The sequence below is a fragment of the Condylura cristata genome, unplaced genomic scaffold (assembly GCF_000260355.1).
Source record: "Condylura cristata isolate star-nosed mole 26May11 unplaced genomic scaffold, ConCri1.0 scaffold00006, whole genome shotgun sequence".
In the NCBI taxonomy this organism is placed as follows: Eukaryota; Metazoa; Chordata; class Mammalia; order Eulipotyphla; family Talpidae; genus Condylura; species Condylura cristata.
The window spans coordinates 32490904-32503624 of NW_004567107.1; the positions used below are offsets into that span (position 1 = coordinate 32490904).

Genomic DNA, 12721 nt, shown 5'->3' on the forward strand with positions numbered 1-12721 from the left:
TCACCAACATTTGTTGTTGCTAGTTGTTTGAAGATGTGCCATTCTCACTGGGGTGAGGTGGTATCTCATTGTGGTTTTAATTTGCATCTCATATTAGGGATATTTTAAACAAAAAACTATATAATTTTTTTTTTACAGCCCTTGAAGTTTTGGAAGATTTTGTGTTACTGAGCATACATTTCATATAATAGCATTTAGTTCTAGCAACTGCCCTTAATTAGACTATGTATTTCTCATTGTGACACAGTTCCTATCACTCTCTATTGCCTATATCCAGAATAATTTGTGTGGCTTCCTGGCCTTTATGAAACATCTGTTAATGACCCTTGCTTTAGAGTAACTATTACCTCTGTGGGTCTTGTTGGTTTTCAACAGTAATTAATCTTGGTCACATCAATGCACGACTGTGTAGTGCTGTAGAACTTGCATTAGTTCTCAAATTTTTGCAAATATCAGTCATTGACCTGTTAAAAAAGTGGACTGTGCCTCATTCCTAGAGTTTCTGATTCAGAAGGTAAGAGAATTTGAAGAATTACATCTCTATCCAACTCTCTCAAGTGCTGGTGCTAGTGTGTGGACTTCCTTTTGAAAATTGGTTAGCTAGCGGGAAACCACCTTGTGTATACTCACTTCTGCCTCCAGCTGGATGTGCAGAACCTGCAAGAGAGCCTTACACTGTAGATGTATTCATGACAACTGCAAGATTGATTATACCAAGGATAGTCTCTGTCGTATCTCAGGGCACAGAGTGAGAACTGGTTCATATTCACTGTGCAAGGGCAGAAAGGCAGTGTTTGACTTAACATTAGACATAACCTGCTGAGTTAGGATATTTACCTGTTGGGCAGTGTGGAGACGCCTACAAATCCAGCTTTTTGTACTTGGAGGAGGTCCAGTTTTAGGAGGCAGAAGGCAGACAGATGGCTTCAATCTAGTCCTTGCTATTGAAGAAGTTTCACATAGAGTGACAGGTTTGATAGAGCCAAGGGGAGCACAGAACTGGGAATTCACTAGGGAGCCAATGGGGTTGTTTTTGAAGGTAAGTCTCTTAAGGAACTCTAATTAGGGTGAAGTACCCAAATTCAGGAATGAGACTCCATGCTGGTAATTTCACTGATGAGCACATTGCTTGGAGAGGAACAAAGTACAGAAGGTAACTGCAGGCATCCACTTTCCAAGGGTCCCTGCTAGAGCTAAGGTTTCTCAAGGCATGATCAGAGCAAAGCTAGCAAGAAAGGTAGTTTAACCCTATTAAAATCAAGCTTACTATAATGACATGAGAGTCCTTCCCACTTATGGGAAGAGAAGAAAGGTAAAGATTGAGAACCAGATGGGCAGTAACATGGATAAATGTATTAAAACTGCACCTGTTGGGCCCTCCCTGGTGGCACAGCGGGTTAAAGCACAGCACTGAGAAGCTAAAGTCACTTCCACATGAGTTCGATTCCCGCCTGCCCCGGAGGTGATCACGTGGCGTGACAGACCTCTCCTGACCCACCCGCTGCTCCCCTCAGCAGTGTACTTCGTCGATCTGCCTGTTCTGCTCCCCACTCTGTCTCTGGTGAAGCCTCTCGCCGCCCCTGAGCCTCTGGCCTGTACCCCAGTTCTGTATGCACAAATAAATAAATCTTTAAAAAAAAAAACAAAAAACTGCACCTGCTTAAGATGCTTATGAAAGAAATTAGGTCATTATGTGATGATAATTGCCACTTACTAACCTAGAAAAGTTTGTATTTCTGTTCAAAGTCAAGACTTTTAATAAATTGTCAACCATGTGACTATAATTTTTCAAGGTAATTAGTTACTATGTTTATAGATATTTATGTGTCCATATTATTTGCCTTTATATTATGTGAACCTAGTTTGATTGGAATTACTAGACAGTGGTATGCACTGGTTGATTGTTGACTGTAGATCATTTGATTTCAGTGTTGTTGAAAATTTTTTGTTTCCTGAATTCTTTACTATTAAATCTTAGATGGTGAAGAATAACAAGGTGTTTTTTTTTTCCTTGTTTAAAAAAAAATCCAGTTGGGTCCTCAATCTGATAATATAGATAAGGCAGATATAAAATAACTATTTTGAAAGTTGAGATGGTAATTATTGCTCATATTTAATCTTTAGACATTAACTGTCCTGTTGATTTTACATCCTATCTTAAAAGTGAACTATAGATAATAATCCTGATTAGTTAGCATCCTGATTCAGAGATAGTACTCAATGGCTAAGGTATAGTACTCAAAGGTGGGTATTTTCATAAACTATAAACATAGAGGGAATAGTTTCTCCTGTTCTTTTCCCTTTAATAATAATGTTTTAGGATTGTGATAATTACCTAAATATAGTTTTATTGTAGTATGACAGCTTCATTGTTTTGATGGGAGCTAAACGCTCTGCTTTTCCTTTGATCACCTTTAAGTAGCTTCAAGGTTTAATAGTGCCAAAGGCAATTTTCAGTGATGGAAAGTAAATTAAAACTGCTTTCATATTGTTTTAACAGGCTCATGCACAATTAGTTCGAGAAGTTGATGTGGAGAAAGTGTCTGCTTTTGAAAATCCATATGTAGACGCAATAAAAAGCTTATGGAATGATCCTGGAATCCAGGAGTGCTATGATAGAAGACGAGAATATCAGTTATCCGACTCTACCAAATAGTGAGTATTCACCCAAGAGACCCTTTAGACCTTTCTCCTTTCCTTTCATGTATAGATGCTCTGGTGTATAGTGTATGTTTCAAGCTTCAAAATTTTAGGAAGTATAGAAACTAAACCTGTGCCAATCTTATAACATTAGACTATATTATAAAAATCTGGCATCATGAGTCATGAGAGGGGGAGTATTTCTTATACTGTTTTCTGTTGAAAAAACAAACTGAAGACTAGGACTCTGATTTTACCAGCCCATTTCTTCCCCTAAATTGCAAACCAGTGATTTTCCAATACATAGTCCATTATTATTTGAAATAATAATTTTAATACAAATTTCTGATATTAGCCATATGCTAGCAAAACAACCTCCGCACAGTAAGGACTGTAAACCAAAAATATACTTGGTTATGTCTTCGAAAACATCATTTTCCAGTTTCCAAACAATAGAAACTTGACTGATTTTTGGGTGCCACTATTTAGTTGATGGATAGGTTTGACTTTTCATGAGAATTGTGTGTGAGTCTAATTTTGCATGCATTCCAGGAATATTTTGGGAGGTGTCAATCAAAATCATGTGTCCCAGGAGAGATTTGCATCCTAGAGAGATCTGTTAGTTCTCTAGGTTAAATCTCCCCAACAGAAAGAAAGACTTGGCAATCACAGAATGATGTCATCAGCAATCTAATTGTCAGATGCCTGAAAAATGCATTTTTCTGTAGTAGTTAGACAGCTTTCTGTCTACATTAGTAATGCTAACCCAGTATTCACCTATTGTGATGGTGGCTCTGAACATACAAAAAAAAAAAAAATGAGAGGAAAATACTCCATTGGGAATATAAGGAGCACCACAGGCTGATCAGATCACTCACTAGTGCACAGAAGACATGAGCTATTTGGCTCTTACCCTGGTTCCAGGCACTTATATAAGTAATAGTTCTGGTGAGCCACAGAAATATTGCCTGGCCCAAGCAGTTTTTATATTCCTATGGTAAGTTCAAATTATGTAACTCTGGACTGTGCTCATGAGCAGTGTTGGCTACTATATTTTTTTCAAAGATTTATTTTTTATTTATTTTGCATACAAGAACTGGGTTTTAGGCCAGAGAAGTGGGGCAGGGTAGGGGATAGTATTCACCAGAGACAGAATGGGGAGCAGAAACAGGCAGATCTACTGAAATACATTGCTGAGGGGAGAAAGGAGTAAGATAGAAGAGATCTGCTGTGCCGTGTGGGTCAGCTCCCCTAGCTGGGGATCAAACTCATGCCATAGTGGCTTAACAGCGTTGAGACTCAGTACCACCAGGGAGGTCCTCATAGCTACCGTATGTTAAGTAACAGTTAATACACTTGTGTGCCTCAAAAAATGTGTATTTTTCTCATTCCCTATTTTCTCTTTTCCCTCCCCATCTTTACATCATTCTCCTTATTTCCAGGCTTTCTTTTCTGCTTTCTGTCTGCCTTCCTCGGCCTGTCTTGCTATCTCTATATATCCTCCCTCCCAAGCTCCCACTATATAAGTTCCTGTGAGTACAGAGATGAAAAGATGCAGTCAGTAATTGTCAGTTCCAAATTCTGCCCCCTCAACCTTTGACCAGCTGTCTTTCTTTTACTTCCTGCCCCCTCTGTCCTTCTGTTTCCTTTGTTGTTTCAAATTGCATCTAGCTCCCCATTTGCTGTTGGGTTTTATCCCTTGTTCCTTGTTCTTGCTCATTATGTCTTCTATCTGCCTGTTTACCCCTCCGCCCTCATCTCTTGTTTTTTCTAGTTCTCCTTTATCTCTTAATCACTTATCATCCTGTTACTGTGATGCCGCTCCTAGCTCTTACAAATAATCGAATCTTCCATTAGTTTTGTTTAGAGAAATCCTGTCTCATTTATTTCTAACCTCTTTTTACTTTTCTCATAAACCCTGCCTCTTCCCCACTTTTTTTTTTTTAAGATTTATTTACTAATGCATACAGAACTGGGGTACTAGCCAGAGATGCAGGGGCAGTGAGAGGATTCACCAGAGACAGAGTCGGGAGCAGAACAGGCGGACTGACGAAGTACACTGCTGAGGGGATCAGCAGGCCTGTCAGGAGAGGTCTGCCGTGCCATGTGGGTCACCTCCAGGGTAGGGATCGAACTCATGCTGAAGTGACTTTAGCTTCTTAGTGATGTGCTTTAACCCGCTGTGCTACCAGGGAGGGCCTCTTCCCCACTTTTACTGTTAAATTCTTTACTTGTCAACTGTAACAGTTCTCCCTGCAGAGAGATATTTTTCATCAAGAGATCTCAGCACCAGTATCCAGTAACTATGTACTTACCCAGGTTAGGTCTTCTACTTAGGAAGTGGTTTGCCATCCCAGAATTCTGTCGGTACAGGCTGCATCTATCATGTCTACTCTTTGGGTACCTCACTTGATGATAGAGCCAAAGATGTAGGGGGTTCTAAGACAGACCAACCTAAACCTTTTCTGATGATTGTTTTTAAAGCAATTCTACTCTCCTCTGATGGGGTTGGGAAGAAATTGACTTTCTAAACTGTGTGTGTATGAATATACATATACTTATACATATATATAGATATAGATATAGATATATAGAATATCCATATATACAAACATACACACACTTACACATCTAATTCTATTTTAAACAATCCTGTATGTAGATGTAACATGTCCTTATTCCCACATTTCATAGTGTATCTCTGACATTTTCAATATAGGAAATAATGCCATAGTACACACAAAATTATCAGTCCCATTTTATTATTCAGATTTTCCAAAATGTCCTATTAAATTTAGAACTGCATATCATTTTTGATTGTTATAGCTCTTAATGATCTTTTATTTTATAGTGCAGGCCTGTTTTGCATTTCATTGGCATATTGATGAGCCTGATTGTGCTTTACAGTATTTAACTTGCTCCTCTGTCTCTTGAACTCACTATAAACTGGAAATTTTATTTAAAGACTTGATGAGACTCAAGTTAAATATTGTGAATAGAATGTATTTTAAATGATGTGGTGTCCTGACTCAACCCTCATTGGTGAAGTTGAAGCATTCCACTGTATTAGGGCACTGACAACCTCTCTAATACAGCTGTATTTTTTTCTTCCTGCCACCAAAAATAATGTGTGGTGTTACTTTATCACTGAGTAATCTCCAGTTCCAACTGTTCACTCAGTGTTTTAATTTCACTTAATTCTTGTTTGGTTTAATAATTTCATTAGAATATGTAAAGTAATGATTTTCTACTTTTATCAATTGGTCTGCATGTCTACATTATCATTCTTCTGTTTTTGCCTCAACTGTTTATCCTGATTATCCTGAAACACATTTCCTATTGAAAAGTGTCTGTTTCAGTCTTTTTGTTACAGAAATTTAGTACATAGACTAAATTGATGGTGACCTTATAATTTATTCTCCAAACAAGGACATTTGGAGAAGTGTGAGGGATTGTTTTAATAATTATGCTGAAATGGCAGCCTAGAAAGAATGTCCAGATCAAGCTGGGGCATTTGGTCCCATCAGGTACATGAAACACAGAGGAAATGTTTTGGTTCAAATGTTATTCCCTACCTCCACTACTACACCCTTAATTTCTCTAGAAGGCTCTGTTTACTGTAAGGACACCAGAACCAGGCTATCCTTGCCAGTTACATAAGTAATATATGTGGAAACCTGAGTTAGCTGGCCGCATGTTTCTGATATCTTCTTGGAAGTTTTCAGCAGTGTTTATAGAGAACGCGGAGCAGCCTATTGTGGAGCCTTTAATTGCACTGTGCCAGGAGACCTGAAAATGAGAGGCACCTTATTCATTTCCTTATTATTCCCAGGTCCTTTTCCTTTTTCTTAGCCAATAAAAACATATCAACACAAAAAACCATAGGCTTGATGGCTCTTGGACTCACTGCTTGACTGCTGTGTCCCATGTGTTTCTCCCGTGTCATCTCAGTAATGCTCTGTGAGCTACAGGCATAGTACCAATGAGAACAGAGCTCTCATTTTTGAGCGTCACTGTTTTCCAATAGAGTTTATTTTCAGGATTCACTCAGAAGTATACCTTTCTGTGTATTAACCACAGTTGGTATGACTTTCCTTTCCAACTTTTTGCCTATGTTCACTTTATTATTTTATTTACTTATACAAAAAGAATTGGGGTATATGCCAGAGGTGTGAGGAAAGGGGGTAAGAGAATTCACCAGAGACAAAGTGAGGAACAGAACAGGCAGATCTACTGAAATATACTGATGAGGGAAGCAGTGGGTGAGACAGGAGAGGTCTGCTGCACTATTTGGGTCACTCCCTGGCTGGGGAGTGAATTCATATTGCAGTAGGTGGCTATAGCTTTATAGAGCTGAGACTTAACCCGTGGGGCCATCAGGGAGGCCCACCCTTTTTTTACGTAAGCTTGCTTCCTTCATTTGGATTTCTCTTTCTTTTTTCTTGTCTTTGATTAAAAAATAATTCAAAAAAATAACTCATTGATAATCTAATTTCTTATACACTTATCATCTTGCTGAAATCTTTCTAAAATTAGGACCAACTTCTGTAAGTACTGACAATCTCTAGTTGTGGATCTTTAGTGTAGATTTAAGGAACATTGAGATATCTAATCCCTAGAAGTGTGAAAATTCAGGCCTACTATGCATATGTGCTTAAAGGTTGCACTATACCAATTATACTCTTCTAGCTAGCTGTGAATGTCAGTGCAGGCCATAGATGGGAATACTGAGAGCAGAGAGCAAACATGCCTCTCTTTTATCTGGTAAACTCCTAGTCATTCTTCAGACCCAACTCCATAGCCACACTTTCTGAAGACCTTATCCAATACCAATGACAGGCACTATGTTATCTGCCTTAACCCTTTGTATCTTTATTTTTTGTTTCTGTTGTCATGTACCCTCAGTGCCTCATAGTGTTACTGCTTATGTTTGTTCACAAATGATTGTCCCGTGAAATAATAATTATTTCCACAATTTCAGTGACAATGACGTAAGCACTCTCTCTTTGGCCATTAAAAATGAACTGTAAATTTTCAGAGTTGAAGATATTCAAGTCTTTGTTTGAAGTCTGTTTTAAGGCCTGGGAGCTGGAAACTCTATTAACAAAAATAGTAATAGCTGCTACTTGCTGAACATTTGCAATATGTTAGATTTTGTGCATAGCAATTTGCATTCATTACTTCACTTAATTCTCAAAACCACACAAAGTGGTAGATATTTCTTACCCTCTTTATGCAGAGGAGGAATCCAGTTCTCAGAGAGGTTGAATGACTTATTTAAGGTTATGCAATTAGTAACTGATAGGAATAGTAACTGAATTCAGAGTTTCTTCCTCCAGAGTGCAAGATTTTAACCACTGTGAAATACATCTTCACAAAGGAAGACTAGCTAGATGAGAAATAGGTAGCTGACAGATATTATAAATGGATGATTGACTAACAGAAATAGCTATGATTAGGTAAATCATTATGAGAGATACAAATTATTTAATTATCTTTATCAGTGTTAAATATAGGTAGTCTCTTATAAAGATCAAGAAGGAAAATGACATAGAATTCATTGGAAAACAAACCTAGCAAGGTTTTGTTTACCATCCAGAAAACTTAGCTGTGTTGAGCAGTGTGTTTCTCACACAATATGTCAGCTATTCTAAGTCTCAGATAACTCAGAAATGTTATGTCATAGCCTATAGTTTTAACCCCTTCCCTGCCCACTGTACTACGCCCAATAACTTTTTGCTGGAGTCAAGGGTGGCTAATAATATGCACACAGTAAAATGATTTGCATTTCTTTAGTAGCTAACTTGCTGATCATAATAAGCAGTCAGACTACTGAAAGGAATGGAAGCAATGTTAGGAACAAGGAGATGGGAAATTCCAGATCATAGGAAATTTTGCAGTTGGTTTTAATTTGGTGCTTTTTTCAATTCTAGTTAATGTAAGAATAAAAAGCATTCTAAGCTGCTAAAGAGTTCCACAGATTCCTTTATTGGCTTTCTTTTTATTGATTAAAAAAAAAAAAGCCTGAGGGCTTTGAGCATCTATCCTTAGATAAAGAGCACAATAAACAGATGGTTGTAGGTTTACTTTTTATTTTTTTCTGGGGTTCACCACCTGCTTTAATATAGTGAAACATCAGGTCAAATGAGCTCACTGCCTACAGCATCAAAAGCTCCCTGACATTAGCCAGAGAACAGATCTCAATCATGTTGGCGTATAGGGAGAAATGCTCACACTGTACATATGTAGAGAAAGACTGCTCTGTTTTCAGTACAAGAAGCTAAATAATTTGTGGCCTCACTTTACTGAAGCTCCCTCCAAAGAGTTCAGTAGATCAGATATCTTCTTGAAATTTTCACATGCTCCAGATCCCATAAATCCAAAGTACATGAATAAATTGGCTTAGGGCATGAGTCAGCATTGGAGTTTACTTATTCATGCTTAAGTTTTTAAAATGTAATTTAGAATTGCAAAAGGAATTTCAGAGTTTGGTTAGCATCCACACCTGTTTTAGGATCAGATCCTTCTTGAGGTATGAGACCTTGCTATAATAAAAAGCACCTCACTAATTAGCCAAGTACTTGGACCATCAGGGTATGTTGACTGATTCAGAGTTATCCTGACTTTGCATCTTATTTGATGATGAAAGAAAGAAGTGTCAGAGTACTTAAGGCTTTGGTGGCAGGCAGACCATTGTGTGGCCAGAACATACATTAGATCAAGGTTCACAGGAGATGGGATTGCCTCTGCTGATCTCACCTCCTGAGGATTTGACTAGGAAGTCTTTCTTGCCTCAGGCATGCTGGTGTGTGATCCATAATCTCTAAATTCTCTTCTAAATTCTGCAGTCTTGATTCTCTTATAGTACTGTACTTCAGCTGAGAAACCATTCTGTGTAACCCAGTGAAAACCTGGCAACCCAAGATTACTCTCTACATGACTAAATTACTAAAAATTTTGTCTTACCTTCAGAAGAGTGTGATGAGCTAAACTATATTTGTACTTTTTTTTTTAAGGATGACAATAATAATACAGGATATCATTTTTTCACTTGAGTAGCACTCTTCTATTTTTGTTTCATTTTTTTCTCTAATGTGCCACATCTAATAACCTTTTGCAAGAACAAAACAAAACAAAAAGACTCCATTTTTGTCTTTCTTGGTAAACTCCAGTGATTCTAAGATGTGATTTTATTCCTGTTTCAGAATGATTGGAGGTGTTGCAGGTAACTAGGGCTTTAATATGTAAACTGCTCTCAAACTTTGATTCCAGGGATGTAGCAGTGAGAGTGCTGTCATTGGCACCTACTTGCCCATTCACTGCTCTGCCTGAAGGGCAGTGTGGATGTGGGAGACACCCTTCCCTGTGTCACTTTGCTCTTTGCTCACATTTTGGCAAAACATTTGTACCTTCAGCAGTTCAGCCTCTTATAGTCTTTTCCATAGTCTACTCGGGATGATCATTGTCCCCAGCTGAAGCCAGTGGTTCTTTTGCTCTAGAAGAGGGATTGGCAGACCTTCAGGTGAATTTGCTTGCTGCCTGCTTTTATAAGTAAAATTTTATTGGAACAGAATCAAACTCATTTGTTCAGTGGGTTTTGCATCCAACAGCAGAGTATAGTAGTTGCATCAGAAACTGCATGGCCCACAAAGCCTAAAGTATATTTTCTCTGAAAAAATAATAATTGTGACCCCCCCCCCAACCCCCAAAGAAGAAGACTGAACGTTGAAACACTAGTAATAACACTTCCACCATTTGTACAATACCCAGCTTAGGACACTCAGAATGAGCACAAAGGTAAGTGTTAGAACAGTGAGAGATTAGATGACCTACATTCCTTCAGCAGTACTCTATAACCATTGCTTTGCACAACAGAACTTTGATAGGAAGTGGACATTGGGAAACTGTAGATTGTATCCATGATAGTACCTCCAAATATCATGAAAAACATGTGTACTACTAAAAAATGTTATAAAATGTTATAAATGACTACAAATGTTTATGGAGGCCATTTGACTGAGAACATATATTTGTGGCTTTAGCTCCACCATAGTGCCTGGTGATCGGGTGTGATAGAGTGTAATAGAATTGAACAATCAGTTAGACCAAAGTCATGATTGAAGCTTTTGTAAAGAGGGCCTAATAGAATGTACACTGATTAGAACACAACTACAGTCTCAAGCACTGAGGTCATAGGTGTGCCCAGGAACCTTACTATTTCTGTGTAATACTTAAGTTCATCAGGTCATTTTACTTTGACTCCCTGTCTCCCAAACAGCTCTTGGATCCTGATTGGCTACTCCTGATACCTTCACGCTTTCCAAACCTTTTTGATTTAAACTAATGAATTTTGATCTATAATTACTGCTATTTGGTTAGCATGATCACCTCATCTTTGTGAAAATGAAAGTGTCCTGCAGAACAGCTATGCAAGTTTAAGTGCCCTAACCACAGAGACATGCTTTAATCAGCCACGTTTTGCTTATAGCTGTCTCATGGCTACAGGCATTGTAGTGAGATATTTATTGCACATTTATCTACTTTGCCAGAGTACAAGCTCCTTGCAGAAAGGATTCTACCTTTTTGTGTGTGTTTATGGTTTCCATTCAGTGCTAAGCATAGTGAGAAACTTTCAGTGAATGTCAAATAAGCAATGAGTAACAAAAGTAATAAAAAAAAATAAGAGAATAAGTCAATTCTGTGTCTTTCCTAATTTCTTCCCATCCCTCTTCTTTTCTGCTTGGTCAAATCCCATTCTTTATGCACCATGTTACTCCTCCCCCACCTCTTCTCTGTACTATTCTCTAGTGACTGTACCTCATAATCATCTCTCCCTTCTTATTGCATTCATAGTTAGCAGCTCACAATTTGGCACTTAATTATTTCTTAATTGATTTCATCTGTGCTATCTTTGCTTTCCAGGTAGCTTGATGTCCCTAAAGACAGAGAATATATATATTTTAATGTATTTTGTGCCAGCTCTGTATCAACTCCCTCCCCCACCTTAAAGTGCATTAGAATTTTATATATAACTGATTTTTAGTAAATTGTACAAAATAACTGAATTAAGTATTTGCCATTTTAAGACAGGCAGACTAGAATAAAAAGCAGCCTTCTGAAGCATAAAAATTGTGTCAAAATTAGTCAACAGCTTTGAAAGTTAACATTTCAGAGATGAATAACAAAATCAAAGAAGCAAGTCAAAAAAGATCTTTCCTTCCTCTTCCCTTTTTTTCTCTTTGGTTCTTACTTCAATTTATGTTTCTCGGATCAATTCATTTGTTTGCTCAACAGACCTCAGAATCTTATCTGTGTAATCTAACCCTTGTTCTGGAGTGTACCTGGCATCATTGTTTAGCCTGTTCCGCATTTGACACTGGTGGCCTCTTTATGATAGACATCAAATGTCCATATATGAGACACATGGAGACTGAAATACCTATCAAATGCAGTGACAGTGCTTCTTTTATGAGATGCTTAATTTGGCTTATAAATCTGACTTTTTGGTTTCATTTGGTTTAGTTCTTTGGAAAGGAATATTAAAATACATTATTTTGGTCTTTTTATCCCACAGAATAATCTCCCTTCAGTAGGGACAGCCTCCTAAACTGTGAGATTGTCACCTCCCTACTACCACTGGATGATCTTTTTGTAAGTGAATTTGGTATTGAAAATGACTTCTTACCAACAAAATACCTATAGTAGATCCTGCACCTCCTTTGACTCTGCTCAAGGTGGACCAAGTGCTAAAGAGAAAAAAGGAGCATTGATTGGCCTTCCACAAAATGAGCTTTTCAGGAAATGGAAGTGTTTGTGTAATCCAGCTAGTGTAGCTAATCATGTGACTGGCCAGGTTCATGTCAGCAACAGGATATGCCAGATGAGGGAGGGGTCTGCCCCAGGACTCACAGTTGACTTTCATCCCCTCAGGATGACAGTTTTGGTGAACTGTTACTTTCTCTTCATTTTTTCAGAGCTCATTTTAGCAATTTCTTTTATCTTTTTTCTTGAACCCTTGTGGTTACATAGCCACTGTCCAATGACCATGGTTCTGGTTTCTCTTTATCTGTGCTCTCTGAGA

The 12721-nt window shown here is 38.0% G+C and overlaps 1 protein-coding gene across 1 annotated transcript in view; it reads left to right on the forward strand.

The window, feature by feature from the left end:
• Nucleotides 1–12721, forward strand: part of GNAQ (guanine nucleotide binding protein (G protein), q polypeptide) — a 167347-nt gene that overhangs the window by 83167 nt on the left and 71459 nt on the right. Inside the window, exon 2 of the mRNA XM_012721384.1 lies at nt 2501–2655. Within this exon, the coding sequence (XP_012576838.1) occupies nt 2501–2655 (155 nt within the window). The remainder of the gene's footprint in view (nt 1–2500; nt 2656–12721) is intronic.